The following is a 26,629-nucleotide window of genomic DNA, read 5'->3' on the forward strand; positions in this document are numbered from 1 at the left end:
ATCATATCGACCTTTAAACATGGGTGAAGCAAGAAAAGGAGTTGGGTCATCGTGATAACACCCTCATATCTAGTTACCATATTGTGGTTTTCATTCTTGTTGACACTACCTACTAACATTTAAAAAAAACGAGAAAGTATGAAATTGGGTGGCTGCAATTATTCTATTAACCAAGTTCAAACTTTAAATTTTTTTTTCATATTTTATGATACATCCCAACTATCAAACTTCATAGTTATAAATAATTGTGACCACATTGTATCAAAAGTAAATGGTCTCATGGTTATCAACGACACACGACAAAAACACACGGCAAATACGTGGGTATTTGCATCCATCCGAAAAGAAAACGGATAGGTTTGTCAATGACACATGGCAAATACAAACACATGTAGGAACGTAAGCACTGACGCTGCCCACATGTTATCCCTTGGAGGAAGGACTTGATGCACGGTCCTATTCATATACTTGCCTTCTTCTACTTCTTTGATGCCTGAGAAGGAAGGAAGTGAGAAATGGTGGCCGAGGGTTCACCAAATGAAGGCATTGTGATAGTGGGAGGAGGGATTGCAGGGCTTGCCACCGCTCTAGGACTTCACAGGTGCTTAACTACTAGGAAAATGTCTTTAGTATATTTATGGGAAGTTTATTTTAATAAACTATTCATTATGGGAAATTTATTAAAATATATTTAACTTATCAATTATTTGTTTATTTTCAATTATTATTAGAACTCATGATCATGGATATTTTGATGGAACTTTTGAAATCAAATAGAAAATATAAGTAAAATATTGACCTCTCTTTTTGGTAACTTACTTTCAATATTATTAGGATCACATGCACTAAACTATGTGGCTAAAGATCCATGGTATGACAATTGCCTATCATTACTGTCATTCTTGTTGTGATTTTTATTTGATTGCATTAGGATTAAGTTGTGCGATCGTCTTTACTTGTAATAGGGGAGAGACAGAGGTGCCCTTTACATGTAATATGAAGAGAGATCTTTAGCTTCAAGCCCAAAACAAAAGCAAACAGATCACTTCCACATAAAATTAATATATCTCTAAAAATTTCAAAACTATTTCATATATATATATATATATATATATATATATATATATATATATATATATAAAGGAAAAAATTTATGTAAGGTTGGAAATTTAAAAATATAGCATTCATATTGAAAACCTTTTAATTGATCATCTCAACATCGAGATGTATGAATATGAAAAAAAAGATTTTTGAGTATAAAAAATAGTCTATCTTGCGGCACATTATCTGGACCGTTCATTTTCAAGATTTACATATGTTTATAAATCTACTTGATTTGAACCATTTTTAGAAATCTACTTGATTTGAACCATTTTTAGAGTTTAAAATGTATAATTAGAAATGAAAATAGATTTTTATGCTATCCTAAAAACATTTTACACCAAAATTACATGATAAAATTTAAAAGCGCGCCTTAATTTAATTGTTTAAGGTTGCAACCTTAAACAAATCACACCCTTTAAGTAAAGGACATGGACATAGAATAGATAATGGGCCCTTGGGTAGACATAGTGACAGAGCCGCAACATGACTTTAAGAGTTCCATTACTGATTGTTAACATGGCGAGAATGATTATGCAATTATATAAGAATGATTATGCAATTGTTCCCGGCTTTGTTTAAAATTGCTTTGTATGCTTCAATTGCTGGATGAGCCCAGCCCAACTGTAGAATCAGGTTCCTTTATCTCATTATCCTTTTGAGAAGTATGTAAATGGCTCCTTACTGATTTACCAAAAAATAAAAAAAATACAAATGGGCACCGGGATTTTTATAGGAAAGGATACCAGTATTATTTATCTTTTGGTTTTTTTTTTTTTTTGAGGAGTTCAACTGTAGCATTGCTAAAGTCAACCACTAACCACTTAAGCTACTGATTTCGATCATGTAATTCTTGCACATGATTCAATAACTAATGAAGACCTAGTGGTTAAGTAAAATAAATTGAAAGTCTAAAAATCAAAGAACTGGTAAAATATTCACTATCCAATTAGGGGCTTTCATCTAAATGTTCTAAATTTGTGTTTTTGCTCTCATCCAAGACAGTATATCCCAAAAAATAAGGAATATGATACTTATTTGAATTTTCATTTTTTAATTGCTTAAAAGTAATTTATTACTTTAGACATAAATATTTGAAAAGAAAAGTAATTTGATTCATGTTGGCAGTGGATTAATAGCCTTAAATATCAGATCTTACCATTTTGTGTTCATTTCCTATTATCTACCCCAACAAATAATAGAAAATGTGCTAAACAAAAAGAAAATCTTTTTGATATCCTTTTATAGTTAATAATAGTCATGTGTTAATGTTAAAAATAAAAAATAAAAAATCTTTGGTGACACAAGGGAAACCTACAAATGAGTAGGCCTGCAATGTCCAATACTTCAAGGTACCACTTGGTGATAAGTTAATAACAATAACTGAATTCTCTTCTCGTATGAAGTACAGTCTCCAATCCCCGAAAATGTATTGGGACCCATCCTCATGAGCATGACATTGAAAATTTGAGACAGAATCCGAGGCATCTATCGTTCGATTACGCCGACTTACATCAAAATCATGTTTTGTTACTAGCTTTGTTCTTCTCGAAAATTCGCACAGTCAATCTATTGATTTCAGTCCAATATCAGAATATAGTTACATCATTTGATATATTGGTGAATTTAGTTTTCCCCTCAGGCCAGCATCAAGTTCCTGCTAGTATTCATTTCATGTTTGTGAAATCTCAAATTCGTCTTATGGTCGAAAGTGGGTTTTGCAGGATGGGACTCAAAAGCCAGATTTTAGAGTCACATGATTCTCTGCGAACCACTGGTTTTGCTTTCACCATGGGAACCAATGCTTGGAGAGCTCTAGAAACTCTTGGTGTTGTTGACTCCCTACGGCAGCAGCATGTCCGCCTTCAAAGGTAACAAGAACTCAAACTGTAAGTTTTTCTTCTTAAGATTAAGAAATGCACGTGCACATACACACACAAGGAGCAATGGCAAAGACACATTAATGTCTGAATCAATGTGAAAAATGCTTGTGTTTCCGAAAACTATCAAATCGGGGTACATCCAAGCTAGCAATAAATTTTTTGGATTTCACCAGCATCATCAGCTAATGTTTTAAGAGAAGGGCATTGATGCCTGAGTCAGACCACATTGGGGAGGCTGACATTTCTGGGCTGAAAGACCCTAGAATTCGCTCGAGGCTTCCAGCTTTCACTATGTTGGAAAATTAAGGTGGGTAAAAACAAGCTGGAAGCTGACAATTCTGGGCTGAAAAACTCTAGAATTCACCCGAGGCTTGCAGCTTTCACTATGTTGGAAAATTAAGGTGGGTAAAAACAGGCTGGAATGTGTAATAAGATGAAATTTAGCTAATGTTTTAAGAGAAGGGCATTGATGCTTAACCCCAGAATTCGCCTCCAGCTTTCACTATGTTGGAAAATTAAGGTGAAATTTAGCTAATGTTTTAAGAGAAGGGCATTGATGCCTGAGTCATGCCACATTGGGGAGGCAGACAATTCTGGGCTGAAAAACCCTAGAATTCGCCTTCAGCTTTCACTATGTTGGAAAATTTGAAAAACCCTTTGCAAAACCCTAGAATTAGCCTTCAGCTTTCACTATGTTGGAAAATTCACTATGTTGGGAAATTAAGGTGAGAATTGAAATTAAGGTGAGAATTCGCCTTCAGCTTTCACTATGTTGGAAATTTTGAAAAACCCTAGAATTAGCCTTCAGCTCTTTAAAAAACCCTAGAATTAGCCTTCAGCTCTCACTATGTTGGAAAAAAACCTTGAAAAACCCTAGAATTAGCCTTCAGCTCTCACTATGTTGGAACTCGCTATGTTGGAAAAAAAACCTTGAAAAACCCTAGAATTAACCTTCGGCTCTCACTATGTTGGAAAAAAACCTTGAAAAACCCTAGAATTAGCCTTCAGCTCTCACTATGTTGGAAAAAAACCCTAGCTCAACACTAGAATTAGCCTTCACCTCTCACTATGTTGGAAAAAAACCCTAGCTCTCACTATGTTGTAAAAAAAACCCTAGAATTAGCCTTCAGCTTTCACTATGTTGGAAATTTCACTATGTAACAGGCTGGAATGTGTAAATAGATGGATGATACTCACCTATTTTTGCACATACTTCTTGTTGCTCGGCACATGTGCGTAGACTCTCTCCTTTGGTCCATGAATAGAAGGCATGAAAGTGTTTCTATATTAATATTGCTCTTTTCATATTCCACTTTTCAATGTGGGGATAAACCTGGTACTTTCTCTTTTTATTTATTTAAAACTTTGAAAAATAACACAAGGTATATCATATTAAAAGATACTATAGTATTTTATTATACTAAAATACTAACACGATATTATTTTGTTTTCTTGCTAAAAATTCCCAATTCGATTTCAGACTTGCTCAAATCAGACTAGGGGTACTCTGGCTCGGACTCATGGCAAATTAGAGCCCAGATTTGACTTTTTAATGATATAAAGAATAGGAATGACCACCACATATATTATTCCAAGGGTCAATATGATGATTCTTCCTCAAAACTATACTTGCAGGGTGAGTACCACTTCCACAGTATCTGGGGCTACTACGCACGTGCCACTCACAGGCCGAGGCAATTTGTAAGTATTTTGTTCTTTCTTTTTTGAGTAATTCATCGGGGATAGCAAGCCCCTACCAATTTTTGAATTAGTCAATGGTTTTTGAAGCTGTCAGTTGGAATAGAAGCCACAACGTACAACTATCGCCATTGTGATATTGGACTTTGGATTGAAGTAGGATGTTCTTAAATGGATTTTTTTATTTATGTAAAGGAGCAAAACAACTAATGCATAGTTTTGTCATCCTTCATGTCAGTTTCTTTTAAAATGATCAGTGCAATACCCCTTCTAAAACTTATTTGAAACTTCGAACCTGTTTCTCAGCTATTTATTTTTGTGACATATTTCGGAAATCGGGATGTCAAAGTGGAGAATACGAAGCGCGTTGTTTGAGGAGAGATTTGATGGTGGAAGGGCTAGCCAGAGAACTACCAAGAGGGTGCATTCGGTTCGGGGCGAAGGTGGTCGGTATCGAACGGAAGCACAATGGATCCTTGTTATATCATCTTCACTTGGCTGATGGGACCACTGTCAAAGCCAAGGTAGCTCCTCTGATACACTTAAAGCATCATTATGCACTTCACTAGAAAAGAGTTGCTCTTGTTGCCCCCAATGAAATAACAGTAGCTACCTAAAAAGATTTTATGCTCCTGCGGGCCTCTCCCTCGAGTAAAAATCCAATATAGGACATTTTCTAGGACACCACATTCTGGGGATATGACCTCCTCAGCTCAGACAGGCGATGAACTTCGAAAAAAGAAACAATTAAATGAAATATAAAATAAAAGATTCATAAGCATTGTATATGTGCCTGAAAAAAAGGACTCCATCCAACTTGTTCATGGCCATTGAAACTCAAACTCTATGATTTTTTTTTCAAAATATTCATCCATTGATTCTAAAGTGGATTACAAAAAATTTCAATTGAGAAAATACTTATCAAATGGAGTGGGTGTACAGTATGCCCTTGTAGGGGCATACTGAACAAGCGCGATTTGAATTCCAAAGTAAGAGAGCAATAAAAGGAGAGGGCCAAAAAAACAATACTACAAGTGAAACCAAAAAATAAAAAACCAAACAGCAGAGAAAAATGGTGAAGGAGGGACACTCGTAGCCCTCAACTGGAGGACTAGATTAGAAGTGGCAACTGGTCGGGTCCTGACAGGTCCAGGCCAACCCGGACCAGAACCCAACCCAAGTCGATAGGGTCCGAGCCAAACTTGGACCTAGACCCAAACCCGACCATTTGGATCTAACAAATGGGCCGAACCTGAACCCAGACCTGATTCAGGATAACGTGCTAGATCAACAGATCGGCGCAACCCCATTGCCACCCCTAGTCTTTTTTTTTTATTCTTTTTCTTTTTGATTGTTAGATTCCCTTTGAGGCTAGGAACTAGATAGGAATGGATCATATAAACCAAACTATTCAACTAAAATAAGAGTCATATTTCCTTCCGAATTGTGACAGGTAGTGATAGGGTGCGATGGAGTGAACTCAGTGGTGGCAAAGTGGTTGGGATTGCCAAAACCAGGCTTTGTAGGACGCACTGCTGCTAGAGGATTAGCTCATTTCTCGGATGGCCATGATTTTGAGCCCGACCTGCAACAGTACTTCGGAGATGGGTTTCGACTCGGATTTGTGCCTTGTGATGACAAAACCATCTATTGGTTCTTTACTTGGTACCCTTCTCATCGAGGTGCGTGTGTGAAGTGTGTGAGTGTAGATGTGGCAACCAGGCAGATCTTGGCCCTAGCTTGGCTCATGGCAACTCTATGGCATGCAAGTCAGGCTTGGGTCAGGAATGCTAGAAGAGAACAATTTTTGGGCTGGATCGGGCTAGCCATGGTCCCGTCCGAAAATTTGTATAACGTACCTTCATTTTATATAGGAAGCTTTTTTTCAAATATACCTAAAACCATTTAACATTCTACCTATTTATTTTGATTTAATTTCAAAAATCCATCAAAAAATATGATCATGAGTTGGAATAGTTGAAAATGAGTAAAATGTTTAAAAGCTAATCTTTTATTTGTATTTTGATGATAAAAATTTGAATAAAATACACGTTTATAACATACAAAATTTGTTTGAGCCCATGGGGCCCAATATGTTCAATTTTTAGGCTGGTCTAGAACCTCAACAATATAATTGGGCCCTCTAGCCACAAGTTGTGGTTCAAGCCTCTGGCAGTGCCTAAGCTCAAGCATATAAATTCGAACAGAGCTTGGCTCTGGTTTGGCTCAACCCGCTAGCAACACTATGTGTGGGTAGGGTTGGCAATGGACATAACCGGACCCGAGACTCAACAGGTAGACCCGACCTCGAGTCTAGGTATGGGTACAAATTTTGGACCTGAAATATTGGGGGTATGGGTCCAAATTTTGGACCCAACCCGAAAAATATGGAAACTCAAGACTTTTTACTTGGGTATTGGTCTATGTAATTAACTTCTCAAAAGAGCTTTTAAACTCACTTAATTACGTGGGTTTAAAGTTTAAACTCAACTTCTAAACCAGCATCTATGTGGGTATTCATATGTGTTGCCGATATGTTTGTTTCTTATGAATATCCAGCAATTACGTAAACCATTAAGGAACGTGGGTAGTTATAAATGTTGCCAATAATATGGATATATGACACGGTAAAAAAGGCAAAAAAAAGAAAAAGCTCATGGTCGTGGGGTGGCAATGGACATGACCAAACCCATGGTTAAACTTGACGTCGGGTTCATATACGGGTTCAAATTTTGGACCCGTAAGGTCAAATCTGTTTGCAAAACCTAGACCTGAATACTATTTGAGTCCAAATCCTGGTCCAAACAATACCAACATTTCTTTTGGCTTTTGTAGAAAGAGAAATTGAGGATGACGCTGAGAAAATCAAAGAAGTAATACTGAAGAAGATACGGGGAGTGCCCAAAGAGGCACAGAATGTGATTGAGAGAACAAAGACAAATTGTTTAATAGCATCTCGTTTGAGGTGCATGTGGCCATGGAACCTCATATGGAGGAGCATATGCAGAGGGGCCGTATGTGTGGCCGGGGATGCATTCCATGCCATGACTCCTGAAATTAGGCAAGGAGGGTGCTCAGCATTAGAGGACGGTGTGATCTTGGCAAGATGTCTAGGAGAAGCACTTCTAGAGAGAGAAAACCACGAGTTAGAGAGAGAAAAGGCAAAGGAGGAGGAGGAAAGAATTCACAAAGCATTGGTGAAGTATGGGAGAGAGAGGAGATGGAGGGCTATTGAGCTCATTACTACAGCTTACGTCCTAGGGTTCATACAACAAAGCCGTGGGAGAGTGATGACCTTTGTGAGGGACACTTTGTTGTCAAAGTTAATGGGGAGGATGTTATTGAGATGTTCTGATTTCGATTGTGGGAAGCTTTATGTCTCTAATCCTTAATTCTAGACCCTATAATGCTTGGAGATGCACACACTCGATTGAGAAAAATAATAATTTCAAGCTCATGAGTGTATTGTAACAAATTATCAAGACCGTCCACTTCGTCGTAAAAATAAGTGTTTATAGTTCTATAAGATATGTACCATTTTTTGAGTTTCAAATTTTATTGTTGGTGTTGAAAATTAATTTTAGAGCCATCATGAAAATTTCTATTGCTGAAAATACTTTCAAGATGAGGATTTGAGGCGTAAAGCCTCGGGCCATATAAAAACTTCATCTATATATATTAATTTCTAGCATGATAGGGAACTCTCTTTGTCTTTCTCCCGAATGTCTAGCAATGTATGTATTAATTTCTATGGTCGTACTAACTATGGCGGATGATTTGGTACGTTTTATTCTCGATAGTTCAACTGTGCGAATTGCTTTTGAGATGTGGCGTTGCTAGTGTCGATTGTTGATTACTCAAGCTTACACCCAATTCCTAATGATAGAGTAGATTCACCTCAATTTATTTTGTTTCACCACCTACTTGATGGAAAATATGAAGCCCATGTCTTGCCTCGGCCTGTTACTGTTCTGATCGGTGATTCTTCAAGGGAAAGGTTAACGTGTGGCCTAGGATTACTTTTAGCTCTTTACTTTTTTTTTTTTTTTTTTCAATTCATTAACAAAGTAAAGATGATCAGGTTAATGGCTTTCTAGTTCAAGACGTATCTTGTAAATCGGTTTTTGTATTGTTCATTTTCAAGTGTTTACAAATCCGTAAGATCTATACTATTTTTTGAGTTTCAAAATTTATAAGCATGGGTTTTCAAGTCCTTCCAGGGATCTCTGATGTTGAAACTACATTTTCTAACATGGTTTCGAGATGTTTTAGTGCATAAACATATTGCCTTGTACTTGTTAGAATTTGTCGGAGCATAGAATAGAGAATGGAGAGAGAAGAAGAAAGTTAGAATTTGTCGGAGCATAGAATAGAGAATGGAGAGAGAAAAAGAAAGAACATAACCTGACGTGGGTTGGTTTCTATCTTCTAGATAGAGATAATTATTGTATGATAACCTGATGACCAAGTAATTTGGTTTCTATCTGGTTTCTATCTTCTAGATACCTAACCTTATCAAGAGATATATACATATACATCCATAATGATGTATATCAATATGAACCCGATATATCTATATCCTAACACTCTCCTTCAAACTCAAGATGCTTTTATATCCTAACACTCCCCCTCAAACTCAAGATGCTTTCATATCTTAACACTCCCCTCAAACACTCTCCTCAAAACACTCCCCTCAAACTCAAACTTAAGATGCTTGTGATGCTTTCATATCCTAATCTTATCAAGAGATATATACATATATCTATGAACCCTCAAACTCAATGCTTTCATATCCTAACACTCCCCCTCAAACTCAAGATGCTTTCATATCCTAACACTCCCCTTCAAACTCAAGATGAGTTCATATCCTAACACTCCCCCTCAAACTCAAGATGAGTTCATATCCTAACACTCCCCCTCAAACTCAAGATGTTTTCATATCCTAACACTCCCCCTCAAATTCAAGATGCTTTGTCATGCTTTCATATCCTAACACTCCCCCCCCTCAAACTCAATATGCTTTCATATCCTAACATTCCCCCTCAAACTAAGATACTTTCATATCCTAACATTCCCCTCTAACTCAAGATGCCTAACACTCCCCCTCAAACTCAAGATGCTTTCATATCCTAACACTCCCCCTCAAACTCAAGATGAGTTCATATCCTAACACTCCCCCTCAAACTCAAGATGAGTTCATATCCTAACACTCCCCCTCAAACTCAAGATGCTTTCATATTCTAACACTCCCTTTCAAATTTAAGATGCTTTGTCATGCTTTCATATCCTAACACTCCCCCCCCTCAAACTCAATATGCTTTCATATCCTAACATTCCCCCTCAAACTACGATACTTTCATATCCTAACATTCCCCTCAAAGTCAAGATGCTTTCATAGCCTAACATTCCCCCTCAAACTCAAGATGCTTTCATATCCTAACATTCCCTTCAAACTCAAGATGCTTTCATATCCTAACTTTCCCCTCAAACTCAAGACAAACTCACGATGTGTGATACTTTCATATCCTAACACTCCCCCTCAAACTCAAGATGCTACTTTCATATCCTAACACTCCCCCTCAAACTCAAGATGCTACTTTCATATCCTAACACTCCCCCTCAAACTCAAGATGCTTTGACACAAAACAGCTGGAGTTTGAACAATACTAAGTTGTCAAAAAACGAGACTAGGGCCTTATTCTCTGAAGATCTTCTATCTCAAATGCTTCTTTTCTTTCTAGAGGCTTTCTCTCTCTAAAAGAAAAAGATCATCACACACGATGGAGCAACAGAAAACTCTATCATCCAATAGGATTGCGTAATGAAAAACTCAATCATTGAAACACAGGCATCTGGAACAAATAAGATCGAGTAAACTCGATCATCATACATGATGGAATAACGAAAACTCCATCATCAAACGAGATCAAGAAACGAAAAAACTTGATCACCAACAAGGATCGAGAAATTCGATCATCTTCATCTCTTCATCTGAAGAATGAACTTTTGATCATCAACCAGGACTGTGAAATTCGATCATCTTCATCTCCTCATCTGGAGACAGAACTCTTGATCATCAACCATAACTTCCCTTTGCATAGTAAGGGGACTGATCCAGAATCTGAATTTTCTTGTCCACATAGCGGTTACATTAGAAATGTTGACTTCATCTCTACTCATCTCATCTTCATATCTCCTATACTTTTTCCCTCAAGTTGGGTGTGGATGCGAAGAAACACCGAACTTGCAAAATACAAATTTTTTTTTTTGAGTACAATCATATATATAAAAAAAAAAATGCCAATGAAATTTGCCTTATAGACAATAGCCCACATCTTAAAAAAATATCACCTTTTTTTTTCTTTCTACTTCTTCAATATATATATATATATATATATATATATATATATATATATATATATATATATATATATATATATATATATATATATATTGTTCCACAATATGGGGAATAAGTTCTTGTTTTTTACCTATTTCTTTGGGTAAGACTTTATATGGTGTGGCAATTATATCTTATAACGATTGTGGTGGTTCTCCTTTACTTGATGGGGTTACTCTTTTGAGTATTATACTCTTTTCCGGAGGATGTGTACTAGCAGTAGTAGTACCGTCCGTACTGATATATGTTTTTTCTTCTAGAGTTTGAAGATTATCAAATGAATGAATATTTATTTTATATTGGAGACATATTTCTTTTAACCATATAAAAAATCCTTTTGTTTCCCTTTCTTTCTTGAGAAATTTGTTGTATTTTTTATGGAATAATTCTATTAATCTAGGTTGAAAGGCTTGAAGATACCATTTCCTAATATTTTGGTTTTCTAAAGAAAGATAATCTTTTTTAAGATAATCAATATTAATTTTCTTCTTTTTTCGTTCTAATTTAGCAGCTAAATATGTTGCTATATATTCATCATCATATGTGTTATTAGTATATATCTCTTCTGTATCATCTTCTATTGTAATGTAAGTATTTGAAATTCCTCTATATTAGGTTCAGGAATATATGTAGGAAGAACTACATGATCAGCCGTTCTTCTTACGCCTTGTAATTGAAAATCAGAAGATGGTGAAGGTTGTGAAGAAGAAGGGAGTATGATGACATCAGGAGTAGTATGACACGATTTTCTAGGAGGTATTAATGGTTTTTTATTTCTTTTCCTATTAATATCTATGTCATCCTTGACTCTAGATTGTTGGAATTTTATTTCAATATTTCCATCTGGATGTTCGATTATTTGGTTTGGAATATTATTTCTAGGTGCTTCTTGGGGTTGGTTTGCATGTTGTAATGCCCAAGACTGAGGTAGAATAATATCGGACCAAGTAATTGTTTTGGGTACTATTGTATGTGATTTTTCTATATTTGTTTGAAATAATATAGTTTGATCTTTTTTATCAACCTGCATAATATTAGGACAAAGGGTATTCATTACTTTATAATAAATTCTATATACTATTGCTAAATTTTGAGAACCATGCATCATATTAAATCCATGAGTTTTTAAGTTTATAGATAATATATCTAATATGTTTGGATCTGTTAAAGAAACGGAAAAATTTGGAAAGCAATTAAAGTATATCGGTCCACTACATAGGCTGGATTCTACCATGCCTAGGAGTGAATCTGCGAAGTTATTGTGTCTTGTATCTCTTAGCCATACAAGCACAGAAGTGTTTAACCCTAGTCGGGTTAAAGGTTTAATGGCTATTTGGATTAACCCAATATGTAAATATTTATAATTATTCTCTTTATGTTTTTCAATAATTTTTCTTGATAGTAGTTGAAAGTCTTCTTGATTTTGAGTTACGGATAGGCTTTCTTCTACTGTTTTTATAGCATAACCTAATTTGAATTTAAATGATCTTTTTTTATAAATATCTTTTATTGGTACCTTAGGAATGTTCCAATTTTGGATATGATCTTCAATATCATTAATAATAATCTGTTCCTTATTTTTAACCCTTAATGTTTGAGGTTGAGTTGCAATATTACCTTTAATATTCCTAATTAAATTTGCCATATGTAGGTTGCAGATAATGACAATCTGGACGATCAAGGGTCCAGCGTGTTCCCCTAAGCGGCTCTTCTTGGCCTTGGCGTGTACTTTGCATAGACTTGTCCTTTCGTCTCTTGCCTTAACTCTCGGACCAACTTTCTTAGATGTAAATTTAAGTAGGCTTCTACAGTATTACTGTAACTTTTACTCTTAAACAATAACTATTGGCTATATATATATATTTTCAGAGAACAATCCCAAAACGAAAAGGCTTTGGCACCAAACCTGTGCACGCACACCAAATCAATGTACGTATAAAAGAAGAGTTTTGATATGGTCCCTATGGATCACCAGATGAAAAGCAGGGATTTATTTGAAAACACAGAGACTCTCTTTCTCTCTCTCTCCAGATTTTATCCTCTCTTCGTTGCTTCTGCAAGAGCTATTTCTCTCTGAGAAAGAGAAGAATTGAGCAGTATTACTTTTCTCGAGCTCTCAAGACCAATCAAATCTCAAAGGACTTTTTTTTTTTGGTTCCTTCTATTGATTCCATTGTCTCTCTACCAATGGATGATTTACCTATACACTCCGACCTTGGTTTTCCCTCTGGTACACGGATTGAACCTAGGGTTTTTGCGGCCTAATCGAGACTTGAATCGAATTGGACTCTCGATGTGGCAAAATAGCTTGAAGAATATTTGCTCGAGGTCTGTTCGGCCCCCAATGGCCATGTTCCTATAAACTTTGCAGAAGTTGCTCTATTGCTTCAATGATCTATACAGATTTACAGTAGAAAGGTTGAATACCTATATTCTCTGGTCTTACATGCCTTAGAGTTCATCTCCCAGAAGAGGCAGGATCAACAGGAAAAGTCATCGATCCATCCTGATGGAAGTGATGCTGATGCAATTGTCGATGATGGCGTTGCATAAAGATCTTTACCAAGTCGCAGCGGACAACACTCAGAAGGAGATCAAAAACTAGGATGGTACTTTGAAATTCTTGGGAAGAAACGAGGCCAGATGAAAGCGGTTTTCTTCATGGGTGTACTAAAGGGGCTCCGGTAGAGGTAGCGAATCAATTTTTTTTTCTAGGCTCTGATACCATGTTAGAACTTGTGGGACCATAGAATAGAGATACTATGTTAGAATTCGTTAGAGCATAGAACGAAGAATGAAGAGAGGACACAACATTTACGTGGTAAGGCACATAAAATGGAGAATGAAAAGAGAAGAAGAGAGAACACAACATTTACATGGTAAGGCTTCATTCAGCCGAAGCCTTACGGATCCAAAGCCCAACTGGTTACATCTTTACTATTTTGGATGAATCTTTACATCAAGAAATATCTATATATATAAAGGACAATCTAATGAATCTTTAAATCAAGAAGTACCTCTATATATAGAGGACAATCACACAATTGAAGTACCTCTATATATAGAGGACAATCACATAATTGAAATACTTCTATATATAGAGGACAATCACACAATTAGAAGAGATAATTATGGTATGATAACCTGATGACCAAGTAACTTGGTCTCTATCTTTTAGATATCTGACGTTATCAAGAGATATATATATGTACATCGTATATCACTATGAATCCGATATATCCATACCTTAATAGGTCTAACCATGTCCTTCATTGTTTTACAAGAATAAGAGAATAAAGAACATTAAAAAATAAAAGAAAAAAGAGAATAACAAGATATCATTGATTCACAAGAATAAGAGAATAAAGAACATTAAAAAATAAAAGAAAAAAAGAAAACAAGTGAAGAGTGCATTTTTTTTGTTTTTGGGTAAGTCAAAGGGGAAAAGATCCGTACTTGATTTTCACTAATAACAAGAAAAAAGTACAACTCATTGTTTTATAACTTTAAAATAAAGAAGTTGTGTCAAATCATAAAATACCTGACAACAGAAAAAAAAAAAAAGAAAAAAAAGTGCACTTTCAATAAAACTAAAGGCTTATCTTTTGAGAAGAGGCTATAATCATCTGCACTATTTAATTGGTCAAACTATTCTCTTTCCTTGAGAGTGAAGAGAACAAGTCGGAGAGCTTTAGCGGTGATCTCAGGATTAATGGCTTAAAGAGAAGAGGTCGGTCATGGAGAGCTTTAGAGGTGATCTTAGGACCAATGGCGGCAGTTTTGATGAGAGAGACTGTTGTTTGTAGGGCAAGAGATGTAAAGAATGACGTCTTGTTTGTAGAAATTGAGGGTGTTCTAAAAAGAAAAATTTGGAATAAGGCATTCTAGAAAGAAAAAAGTTGATATAATGTTGCAACATAAAAAATTTAGAGCTAGTGATGCAACTCAAAAATCCATAAGAAAATGTTGTTTTAATGTTGAAAAACCCTTTACTTGATCATCTTGACATCGAGATATGTGGATATGAAAATAAAAAAAAATCCCAAAAATAGTGCATCTTGCAATACATTATCTAGACCGTTCATTTTCAAGATTTTCATGTTTTTATAGGTCTACTTAAATTTAACCATTTTTGAAATTCAAAATTTTATATTTGAATATGAAAACAGATTTTCAAATAATCCCAAGGATTTTTTACACCAAAACTACGTGTTACAATGAAATTTGGAGGTGCACCTTAATTGGATCGTTCAAGGTTGCAACATTATAGATTAATATCCTAAAAGAAATGGGGAAATAGAAGAAAAAGGTCTATAGCTCGAAGTCTGTTGCGACTTAAAAATTTAAATCTTAGTCATCCATTTTGAATGAAGGCGGATCTAAGGGGTTAAGAGCTTCTTAAGGGTGGAAATAAACTCTTACTTCTGAGGTTATGATTGTGTGGGTGGGGTTGGGAATGGGCTGGGCCAACCCTTGCCCAAGATCGGGTTTGGTCCCAATAGGCCGGACCGGGCCAAAGAAGCATGAGCTTAGGCCCTGCCCTTGTCCTATCTAGGTTGGACAAGGCTAGATAGAATTTAAAAAAAAAAACAAAATAAAGAAAAAGAGGGCAGGGCTAGACCTTTCACGGCCCAAACAAGTCTTGGATTGGCCCTCAACCTATCGTGGTGAGGGCCTAGCCCAGGCCCTAGTTTTCTAGGGCTGAGCCGACCTGGCGGGACCAAGCATATAGCCCACTGCCACCCATATGCGAGGGGTTTGAAACTTTTTTGGGTTCGTTGCCCCACCTCAAAAGTGAATTCACTTTTGAGGTGGAGGAACATTGTATTCTATGCCCCAGGAACGAACTCAAGGGTGGCAATGAACCAGACCCGACGAATGGATCCGACCCGGATAGTGTCAATATTTAAATAATATTCAATATATAATATTTTATAATATTTAAATAAATGTAATTATATAATTTAATTATAATATTTAAATAATACATGTATATATTTAATATAAGTTAAAATATTTTTAAATATATGTGTTTCTATTTTTGGGGAGGGTCCAATAGGGTCTGGGTCTGGGTCCCCGCCCGTTGCCACCCCTGAACGCACTACATATTCAGGAGCACAAAATGATGGTGGGCCCCATGCTCTCCAAAATGTAATTTTTTTTTGGAATTTTGTTTCTATTGAATGACACTCTTACAACTACTCATTTTGAAATTTAAGGAACGAAAATAATTATGACCTCCATGTACAAAAGATAAATCCCATAGTTATATCATTGATTAAAATTTAACCAATTTGTCTTCGTCTTTATTTGGGATGGGTAACCAATGTTTAGAAACTCAGATCGGTGAATCGAATCGGTTGGTAAAGTCGGCTCTGCTCCCTTGGCTAAAGTAAACAAAGAAAAGAAAAGAAAAGAAAAAAAAAAAAATTAAAGACTTTACCGTATCCAAGCAACTTTTGAGAACTTGAAGTGTTTCTAAGAACATTAGTTTTAAATTAACGACGGGGTTCTATGAGTCGGCCGCCTCATATGTACATATACGCCTCACTAAAATTTATTTAGATGATTTTTTTTCTTTTTTGTAGATTGATGATCATAAATATCAAAAGAAAAATAAACTTTTAAAATATAATTTTTTAATAATTTTTATGCACAGTCTATATGTTATTTGTTGACAATGCAATTTAGATAACATCCATCGATGGACATTTGTAAGACAGCAGACTCTTACACCCACTGACTCATGAAACAATTTTCCTTAGATTAATAAAACTGATTTTAATGGTAGGAAATCTTCATGATAGCTCTAAAATCAATTTCTAACACCTACTATGAAATTTAAAACTAAAAAAAGTGGTATAGACCTTGTGGATCTATTAATACTTATTTTTAGGGCAAAATGGATGGTTTAAATAAAGTGTTATAATACACACCATTTTTACAGTTTGAAATCTGAATTTTTCACAACCATAATAGTCAAGACCGAGATGATTCATTTGAAGCTTTTTCAATTCCGAAACTGCAATGTCTAGTGAGTTTTAAGGTGAGGCTTTACTTATTTTAATAAAAGTAGAGCCCTAATAAAAAAATTTCCAGAAAGGAAAAAGTTTTGTTTTATTGTATAAACTCTGAACAAAGGGAGCCAAAAAGAACTTATACATGGTTGATAGAGAGTAACATCTTCCAAAACTTTTCAAGCAATTAGGCTCTATCTCATGGTCATTGCCAAATATTCATAATTTTTTTTTATTAGGAATGTATACTGTGATGCTCTATCTCATGGTCATTGCCAAATCTTTATAAATTTTTTTATAAGGAATGTATACTATGAGACTATTTACTTTTAGTATAAAGAGGTCATAATTATTTTTAATCAATGGATGTGAAATCTAATAGATTGAAGTGTCCCACAATATTCGATAAATTTTATTTTGGACTTTATACCCATTCAATGATTTATCTTCAACAACCTGGTTTTACATCCAATGATCAATTATGGTTGTGACCTCTATCTTTTTATATGCATTTGTTTATATATATTTAACCTTGAAAGGCTAACTGTTGAGTTTTTTAAAAATCTAAATTTTGAGAAATAAATAAAAGCGAGTTTGACGTCGTGTGTGGTTACTTTTGGAAAAGTTGTTCGTGATCACTGACTCACCAATGTCCATATTTAAGATGGATGTTGTAAATAACTCATGGGCTTATACAATCTAAATTTTTCTCAAAAAATTCACATTTTAGATATTGAAAATTTTATTTATTTATTTATACTTATCATCATCTTAACCTAGATCTTGAATCCTCAAAATTTTGGATAATAAGAGGGGCCCTGCATATGTACAGTATGAGTCGGCTGAGTTATAGAAACCCCGTCCTTCCTTTTTTTTTTTTCCAAATCATGTAAAATCCCACACCACGACATCAAATAATTGGCCCACCATATCTCATTTGTATTGGTTGGGATTGTCGTTTTTGATACATAATAATAAATATATATATATATCACCATCATCACATGGTAGGCAAAGCTACTGCATCTGATGAATTATTGAACAAGGGTTCCTGTTAATGTGAGGCCCAGACTTTACAATGAAGGGTGAAACCCCATCCCAAAAAGCTGCTGGAAAAATCACATCCGGCACTAAAAACCCTTGTGCTAGCTTGGAAATTTAGTTTTGCTCCTTATTATAAAATTTGAAGCTCTAAAATAGATTTGGCAGTGAACACTTGAAAATATAGAGTTCGAATAATATATTACAAGATATATTATTTTTAGAGTTTGAAATCAAAGTTATTTTTCAATCCATGATAGTCGAGATCAAGATGATCGATCTTGATACTTTTCAGGCGTTGGAACAACAAATTCCAGTAAGATTTGAGCTACTGTTTTTAAGAAGCACACCAATCTTCTCCTTGAACAAAACCCTTGGTACATGCATCAATGAGACCCAACATAAGCCATGACACTAGAGGCAAAATCCTGCATGATGTCTCGTTTATTCATTTACAGTAGCAGTTCTTTGTTTGTGAGGAAAGGATAGTAGAAAATGGATGAGGGTTTGCAAGAAGATATTGTCATTGTTGGCGCCGGGATTGCAGGCCTTGCCACTGCTCTAGGACTTCACAGGTATATTCATGGGCTTTGATTTTCTACTATTTGTAAGGAAGTGTATTCAATACGCACACAAAAATTTGCTACAGTGCTTTAACATCAGTCCAGCCATCCAATATCAATGGCAGACGGCAGCGGGGTGTTGCTCCCCCCACTCAATGTCCATAGAAAGTAGGGGACAGGTGCTCAAAATCATTGAATGGAGAAACAACTTCTCATGGTCGTCTGGGCGATGTTTAAGCACTTTAGAAATCTATGTACACATTGTATATCATGTAATTGTTTAAATGAGTCGGATTGTGCCCTTCCAGTCCTGCTCATAAAATTTCCAAGTCGGATCGGGCTATATTTTACAAAGAAACTAAAAAAGAGTTAAAAACCATGGAATCGGGACTATTCTTGGGTTCCTGTTACCAGAATCGCCCACTGCCAATCCTGACAGATCGACCATTTTCAAAGCCTGGTTTTTCTTGTTGGTGGTGATAATTTTTTCGGTTGCTGATGGTGGTGATGATGATACCATTACTATTGACACAATAAGCTATCCTCATTGCTGTTTAGATGATCTACACTCATATGAACCAACATCTCCAGCAAGCGAGCACGATCTACGCTACAAGACATGTCTCTATTTAAATAACATCACCCTATAGTATTGAATACACAGATCATTTTTCTGAACAGTCATATCTAAGCGATTGAGAAATCAGAATCGTATCCTTCTAAATAATTTATCCCCTGATTCGATGATAACTCCCATAATCTAAATCAAACATAATCCTTTGAAGTTTGAGCATTTTGGAGGATGGAGCAAGAATAAAAGTTGCTCCTCGGGTGCATGGTCATCCTTCCCTTAATTTGAAGGTTCTGCATTAGGAGATTGAGAAGTCTAGTGCCCCTCATATGCTACACTTTCATGTGATCATACTTGAGGGAAGTTTACTATCATTTCTAGTTTGTAGTAACTGGTACATCTTTGGAACATCCACCGTTCATTCCTAATCAAACCAGTTGGTATCGACCATACTAGGGTGGATGTGAGGATGTATATCACTGGGAGTTATCGTCAATATCTACAATCATAATGATGGATATCCTAGGGTGTACTACATATCATAAACCGTTGTGTCAGGAATCTGAATTGAGCTTCGCCTTGCCAAGGATTGGACTCTAGTTCAGCCAGTCCGGTTCAGGTGACTCTTCAATGTGCTCGGGCTTTATTCAACAACAAAAAAGGATAGAAAAAAGCATGAGAGAACTAGGCATTTCCAAGGAAAATTGGAATTGTCTAGCTGCCGATCTTGTATTATTTCAAGCAATTCTAAATCGGCTTGGCAATTTTTAAATCATTACTAGATGATAAATATAATTACTTTTCCTGTATTTCCAAGTTGCAATTTGGTAAAAAAAATTGTTTTCTTCTTCTTTCTATTTCCTAGTAAGCTTGACTCAAAACCCAACTCTGTTTGAAACCTTAATGTGTCACTAATTTTGAGCCAAAAAGGGGAACTTACAGTCCAACTTTGATCAAATCATTGATTTTGACTGACTGGTTTGTGCAATTTGTGGCATTTGAACATGCAAATTAGTTTTCCCTTACCTCAGGCAAAATTAAATCCTACTTATTATCATTGAAAGTCAACTTATTATTATTATTATTATTATTATTATTATTATTATTATTATTATAATATGTAAAGAATAAGATGTATTATTAAAAATTGTTTTTATAGGATGGGGTTAAAATGCTTTATATTGGAATCTCATGATGCCTTGAGGACCACTGGCTTTGGACTGACCACATGGACCAATGCATGGAAAGCTCTTGAAGCTCTTGGTGTTGCTGACTCCCTACGCCATCAACATGTCCAACTTCAAAGGTGATGTCTGTTATTTCCTCCCCTTTAATATTTATTAAATTTGATCCCCATTTTTAGCTTTAATCCCAAAATTTCCTAATAAAATAGCTACTGCAAATCTCATTATGATCCACAAATCCTCTTTTTGAACCTTGCTTCTTGTGTCATAACGGTTTATATGGCAATTATTCTTCCAAATATACATACATGCAGGGTAAGTGTCACTACCTTAGCAACTGGGGCTACTACCCATACACCACTCACAGGTCAGGGGAAATGGTAAGTATAATAGAGAAGTACTTTTATCCTAAATGAGGACTTCTGCCTGATTTTTTTTCCCATTGAAAGGAGTACATGTTGGCCTAATTTCAAGGAGAATATATTTAAAATGGTCCAAACTACCTCAAAATATCAATGAGTTGGTTAAATCGACAATTTTACTAATATAGTAGACATTAAAAAAAAAAAAAATGCCTTCATTTTGGTACCATAAGTTGCTGTCATTCTGGATTTGTAATTGTAAAGGAGTGATCGCATTTTGGTAAATTGATTCGCTTAAGTCACTTGAGCAAAATGAACTAAAGTTCTACTTATTTGGCGTTTCAAATCTGGAATATGTTTTCTATGCTGGAAACTTTTGTTTGGGATTTGGAAAAAGAATGGATATTTATGACTTTTGGCTCATGTGACTTAAATCTAGCCAAGTTAGTAAAGTGCATCTTGCTTGTTTTAGGTTCCAACCGATACTTTGTTAATGAAAATATATTTTGAGTTTGAAGCCCGAACAAGCAAGGTTTTCAGGTTATTTGGTTCAAGTGACTTAAGTGGGGCAATCTACCTAAATTCACTTAATTGTTCAAGGTTATAGACAGAAAACTACACACTTTTGACTATATTTTTAACAAAATTCTTGAAGTACCATTTTTTTTTTTTGAAGTAACTGCTTTATTGCTAAATCGTTTATTTAAACACCTCATTTCATTGATTTTTTAGGTGCTTTGATAATTTTAATGACATTTTTCTTATTTAATAAAACCACTTATTGAAAAAATAAAATTCCGTTGAACTTTATCCTATGAAATAGGTCATAGTTACCGAGATCTCGTACTTTGGTAGGCGATCCCTTCTAAGATCTCGATTCTGTCACTCCTAGAATAGATCTCTCAAGGATCCCAATTTTTAAATTTTGGGATCTCAAACTTCACTCATAGAGATCCCGATTCATGTTATTAGGGATTTGGATCCCAATCTTAAAGACCAAAAAATCAACCAAACTGATGATTTTTTTATTATAGCCAACTAACAACACAACTATTGCTTGGATGCTATCAATAATGAGACCCCTGCATTAAATGGTATACATAATCCTAGATTATGCTATACTTTAAAGTTGGTAACAAGATCCACAAAAACTTGGGATCAAGATCCCCAAAAGTTTTGAATCTCGATCCCTAACATTTGGGAATCTCGATCCTCCGATCCCATTACTGTTCCTGCTCCCGATCTCAACAACTATGAAATAGATCAAAATGTGAAACATAAAATTACTTGCGCAATTATAGGTGATCTAATGATTTTGCTCACTTAATATTGATGGGTACTGGGATTTGATTTACCCCAACAACTATGAAATAGATCAAAATGTGAAACATAAAATTACTTGCAAAATTATAAGTGATCTAATGATTTTGCTCACTTAATATTGATGGGTACTGAGATTTGATTTTTTTTGAAGTGGTTATCCTATTAAATAGATCAAAATATGAAACATAAAATTCATCATCATCATTCGAACCCGGCTAAAAGAAATGAAACATAAAATTATAACTGATGTTGTAATTGTACTTTTGTTGACTTGATAATCTTGGGGAATTGGGATTTGATCTCAAGCGGGCAATTTGAAACGCGTTGTTTGAGGAGAGATTTGTTGGTGGAAGCTCTTGCACGAGAACTTCCAAAAGGGTGCATCAAGTTTGGGGCTAAAGTGGCGAATATGGAAGTGAAGGACTACAAATCCCCACCTTATCTTCTCCATTTGGCCGATGGGACTATTATCAAAGCCAAGGTAAAACCTCAAGTCTTATTTGTCCAATTCTCTACTTGGTAAACAACCCTAAACATAACAGCAAGTGTAAGGTAATCCTGTAGGAATACACTGTATACTTGATGTCAAGGGCCGAGCACCCTTTAGAAGGATCAGATTTAATCAATTTGAATTTTGAAGTACAACTAACTTATCAACTAATTAAAACCTTTTTATGGACTTTCATAGACTTTTAATGATTTCTATTGCTTATTTTACTTTTTGCTTTTTGCTGATGTTTAATTATTTCTGACATATTTTTTTTCTACTTTTAATTTTTTTTTAACTTTGAAAGACTCAGCTGAGTCCACTTGGGCTTGGTCAAATTACTCGGTTTGACTAAGGCCCGAGGTGAGTTTAAAAACATTGTTTACAACTTCACCTATTTTTATCTATTGCAATTCATGACCTGTGATGGGATTTTTGAAATTAAACTAGAAGAATTAGGTAAAATTTTAAACAGTTCATCTCTTTGGTGAATTTTGATAAATTTCCAAAAAAATTAAGTTCCACTTTATGATCACTAGGTATTGAGAAGAGAAATTACATTTGAATTCCCTATGGTCCAAAAAATTGTCAAATGATCACTAGGTATTGAGAAGAGAAAATAGATTTGAATTCCCTATGGTCCAAAAAGTTGACAATTTGTATCGGTGTTTTAAAATATCAGCAGTAAACCAGTCCTCCAGAAATATAGTGTGGATTAACAAATCTGGCCAATTCTCCAGTGTGAGAATCAGTCCATAAAAACAAACAAAAGAGGAAAAAAGATAGAAAATATTATGTGAGTGAATTTAGCGATTTGGCCGGACTAGGTAGGTTCCTGACAAACTCGCCTGATTCACGAGTCCATGGGAACTGGACCGATTACTGGTTTCAACAACAAACCTGGTCGATCTGGACCAATTCAGGACGACCAATTTTAAAACACTGTGTTACATCCTCAAGATTTGTAGCCCTAAAAATGCTCCTAAAGAGAATTTTACCAGATGGATTGAATACAGGACAGGAGCATATGCTTTTTGGCCAACTTAAGGAGTGTATCCATCTTTCTAATTGTTGCAGGTAGTGATTGGGTGTGACGGGGTGAACTCTGTGGTGTCAACGTGGTTGGGTTTGCAAAAACCAGCCTATGTGGGACGCTCAGAGATCAGAGGATTCGCAAATTTCCAAGATGGCCATGGTTTTGAGCCAGATTTCTTGCAGTATATCAATGATGATTTTCAAGTGGGCCTAATACCTTGCAATAACCAAACCATCTATTGGTTCTTCACTTGGAGCCCTACCCATCAAGGTGTGCGTGTGCATGTGTAGGCTGCTAACCGCTGGTCCAGACTTCGGTCCCGGTTCGGGCAGACGAGCTGGTGCATGGCCCGGCCCAACAAAGAGAGTCATGCATGAACACTTTTCTGGCCGGGCTTGGGCTAGCCCTAGCACTGTCCAAAGTTTAATATGATAAAATTTAGGGAAAATTTTAAAAATACCCATGAGAGATACGCCATTTAACATTTTACACTTTTCGTACTGTTCCAACTCATCATCAAATGTTTTTTCTATGGGTATTTAGAAATTAAATTAAACAGTATTGGTACAATCTTAAATAGTTCATCTAACATGTGTGTTTTGATAATTTCCCTTTTTTTTATAATTTGGGAAGTTTACATAAATGTCTCCTCTATTTTTTTTGTTGAGTTGAAAAATATCCTCAATATTTTATTTTTAATGTTAATGTCCCATTTTCTAAGGGAACATCAAATATCTCGATTTTAACTTCTTTTCTATGCATCAGGATTGGATTGAGCTCAAATTTTGTGTTAATACTTCTTACTATCATGCATATGTAAGAAAGATAAAAAATAATTAAATTAAATTAAAATTACCAAAATATACATACAAATTTTAAGGTTATTTGGTCATTTTATTTACTTTTATATTTTCTACTATATTTTCTACAAGTACATTATGAGAAGTATAGACACCCAAAACTAATACAATTATAGAAAAAATAAAATTATAAGAAAATGCTTATATGATGTGTCAACATTATACTATTGAAGTACGGTGCACCTAAAAAATCCTCTAGAAAAGAGTGTTCCGACATTGAAAAACCCTCCAATTGATCATTTCGATCTCAAGAAGTATGGAAATCAAGAAAAAAGAATTTCAAGTCATAAATATAGTTTATCACGTAACAAGTTATCTCGACTGTCTATCTTCAAGATTTTCAAGTGCTTATAGATCTACTTGATCTAATACCATTTTTAAAATTTTAAATTTCATAACTAGAGATGAAAGTAGATTTTCAAGCCATCATATGGTTTATGATTCCAAAATATTTCAAGCCAAATTTAGATGTGCATCTTACCTCTAAATTTGTGTAAGGTTTGTAAAAGGATGATGCCTTATACAAACCTTAATCTAAAATAAAATACAATAAATGATCTAAAAAGTGGGATGTGAGAGTAAAATATGAAATATTGGAAACAATTTTTAAAAAGTGCAGTTTGCATACGGATGCATCCATAGGTGTAGAGGTAAGGTGCACCTTCAAATTTTATCATGGTATATAATTTTGACGTAAAATGTTCTTAGGATTATCTCAAAATCTATTTTTATATCTAATTATAAAATTTTAAAATTAAAAAATGGATAAAATCAAGTAGATCTGTAAACATATGAAAATTTTGAAAATGGATGGTGTAGATAATATGTTGTAAAATGCACTATTTCTGAAACTTAAAATCTTTTTATTTTTCATAGTCATACATCTCAATGTTGAGATGATCAAGCAAAGGGTTTTTTAACATTAAATTTCCGATGGATTTTTGAGGGGCATCTGTAGTTCTACATTATAAGATAGCATCCTTATATAAACTTTTTCCATTTTTAAATTCCACATAATATAAGGGATATATATGTAAATTTATTATACATACACTTACACTTATAATATTAAATAAAATATTTATATTTATATCACCAAACAAGAAGCCTGAGGCTAGGCCATTAGCAGGCCTATGAGAGGAGGGAGAGAGATGTTGATTGACTGACATTTTAGTTATCCTTTGTAGAAAGGGAAATTGAGGATGACCCAGACAAGATGAAACAACTGGTGTTGGAAAAGACAAGGGACATTCTGAAAAATGTGCAAGACGTGATCGAGAGGACCAGAGTCGAATGCTTGAACACATCTCGCCTACGGTGCAGATGGCCCTGGTGTCTGATACATGGAAACATATGCAAAGGGAATGTGTGTGTGGCCGGAGATGCATTCCACTGTATGACTCCTGATATTGGCCAAGGAGGCTGTTCAGCTTTGGAGGATGGTGTAGTCCTCGCCAGATGCTTAGGTGAAGCAATTTTAGATGGAGAGAAAGGAATTGAAGAGAAGAGGATCTCAATGGCCTTGGAGAAGTATGTAAAGGAAAGGAAATGGAGGGCAATAATGATAACAACTGTGGCCTACTTTTTTGGGTTCCTGCAACAAGGCCATGGGAAAGTGAAAACTTTTCTGTGGGACAAATTATTGTCCAGGATAATGCAAAGGAGGAGGATGGCAATTACTGATTTCAATTGTGGAAGTCTACAGAACCCAGCGAGCTTGCGACCTCACCCCAATTACTCAGGTTCTGCACGTCTCTGAGTCCAAAACTAAGACCAAGGGGAACGGCTGAGTCTCACCTACGCAATTTTATAGGACTCGAAGTATCTAGCGAACTCAGATGAGTGAAGGTGCCGGATTCCCTTGAAAGCCCCTCTGTTGTGGAATGAAACATTGTGTATATCAATAGTTAATTGTTCACCATCAAGCTCTTTGAATCCAATGACAAAGCAGGATTCAAGGTTTTGAAGCTCTCTCTCTCTCTCTCTCTCAATCTTGGAAGTTACTATGTCAACAAATTAAATTTGCAACATTCCACGAACTCAAAATTTAGAAACCATAGAGAACAAGTCAAGCACAGTTCAGAATTCAGACCATGCAACTAT

The 26,629-nt window shown here is 35.3% G+C and overlaps 2 protein-coding genes across 20 annotated transcripts; both read left to right on the forward strand.

Annotated features, from left to right (window-relative positions):
- The first annotated feature begins 488 nt into the window (after positions 1–488).
- On the forward strand, positions 489–12,958 carry LOC18448436 (monooxygenase 2). 18 transcript variants are annotated; one of them, XR_016043656.1, is made up of 7 exons: positions 489–601; positions 2,814–2,972; positions 4,620–4,685; positions 5,032–5,206; positions 6,136–6,364; positions 11,698–11,838; positions 12,734–12,958. XR_016043656.1 is itself a non-coding variant. In XM_020676177.2 (7 exons), the coding sequence occupies exons 1-6, from the start codon at positions 516–518 to the stop codon at positions 11,820–11,822; spliced, it is 771 nt and encodes a 256-aa protein (XP_020531836.1). In that variant the 5' UTR covers positions 489–515; the 3' UTR covers positions 11,823–11,838; positions 12,734–12,958. The 18 variants fall into 18 exon arrangements, 15 of the variants coding, with proteins under 15 accessions (XP_020531836.1, XP_088707043.1, XP_088707044.1 ...); XR_016043657.1 differs by having other exon boundaries at positions 2,826–2,972; XM_020676177.2 differs by having other exon boundaries at positions 11,767–11,838.
- A 5,348-nt stretch (positions 12,959–18,306) lies between these two features.
- Positions 18,307–26,497, forward strand: LOC18448437 (monooxygenase 2). Of its 2 annotated transcripts, XM_006858498.4 has the most exons (6): positions 18,307–18,715; positions 20,434–20,580; positions 20,773–20,838; positions 22,450–22,624; positions 23,708–23,936; positions 25,714–26,497. In XM_006858498.4, exons 1-6 carry the CDS (start codon positions 18,636–18,638, stop codon positions 26,283–26,285), a joined length of 1,269 nt encoding a protein of 422 aa, XP_006858560.1. In that variant the 5' UTR covers positions 18,307–18,635; the 3' UTR covers positions 26,286–26,497. The 2 variants fall into 2 exon arrangements, with proteins under 2 accessions (XP_006858560.1, XP_088707068.1); XM_088850942.1 differs by lacking the exon at positions 23,708–23,936.
- Positions 26,498–26,629: the final 132 nt, after the last annotated feature.

This window comes from Amborella trichopoda, chromosome 11, assembly GCF_054954075.1.
Source record: "Amborella trichopoda isolate Santa Cruz 75 chromosome 11, AtrichopodaSantaCruz75HAP2 v2.0, whole genome shotgun sequence".
In the NCBI taxonomy this organism is placed as follows: domain Eukaryota; kingdom Viridiplantae; phylum Streptophyta; class Magnoliopsida; order Amborellales; family Amborellaceae; genus Amborella; species Amborella trichopoda.

Bases quoted from the DNA above. Each gene is read 5' to 3' on its own strand.
- LOC18448436 (XM_020676175.2), top strand. From the start codon at position 516: ATGGTGGCCGAGGGTTCACCAAATGAAGGCATTGTGATAGTGGGAGGA. The intron at 4,686-5,031 runs GTAAGTATTTTG...GGGATGTCAAAG, and splicing joins CTCACAGGCCGAGGCAATTT to TGGAGAATACGAAGCGCGTT. The intron at 6,365-7,517 runs GTGCGTGTGTGA...TGGCTTTTGTAG, and splicing joins TTGGTACCCTTCTCATCGAG to AAAGAGAAATTGAGGATGAC.
- LOC18448437 (XM_006858498.4), top strand. From the start codon at position 18,636: ATGGATGAGGGTTTGCAAGAAGATATTGTCATTGTTGGCGCCGGGATT. The intron at 20,581-20,772 runs GTGATGTCTGTT...ACATACATGCAG, and splicing joins CAACATGTCCAACTTCAAAG to GGTAAGTGTCACTACCTTAG. The intron at 22,625-23,707 runs GTAAAACCTCAA...TAATTGTTGCAG, and splicing joins GGACTATTATCAAAGCCAAG to GTAGTGATTGGGTGTGACGG.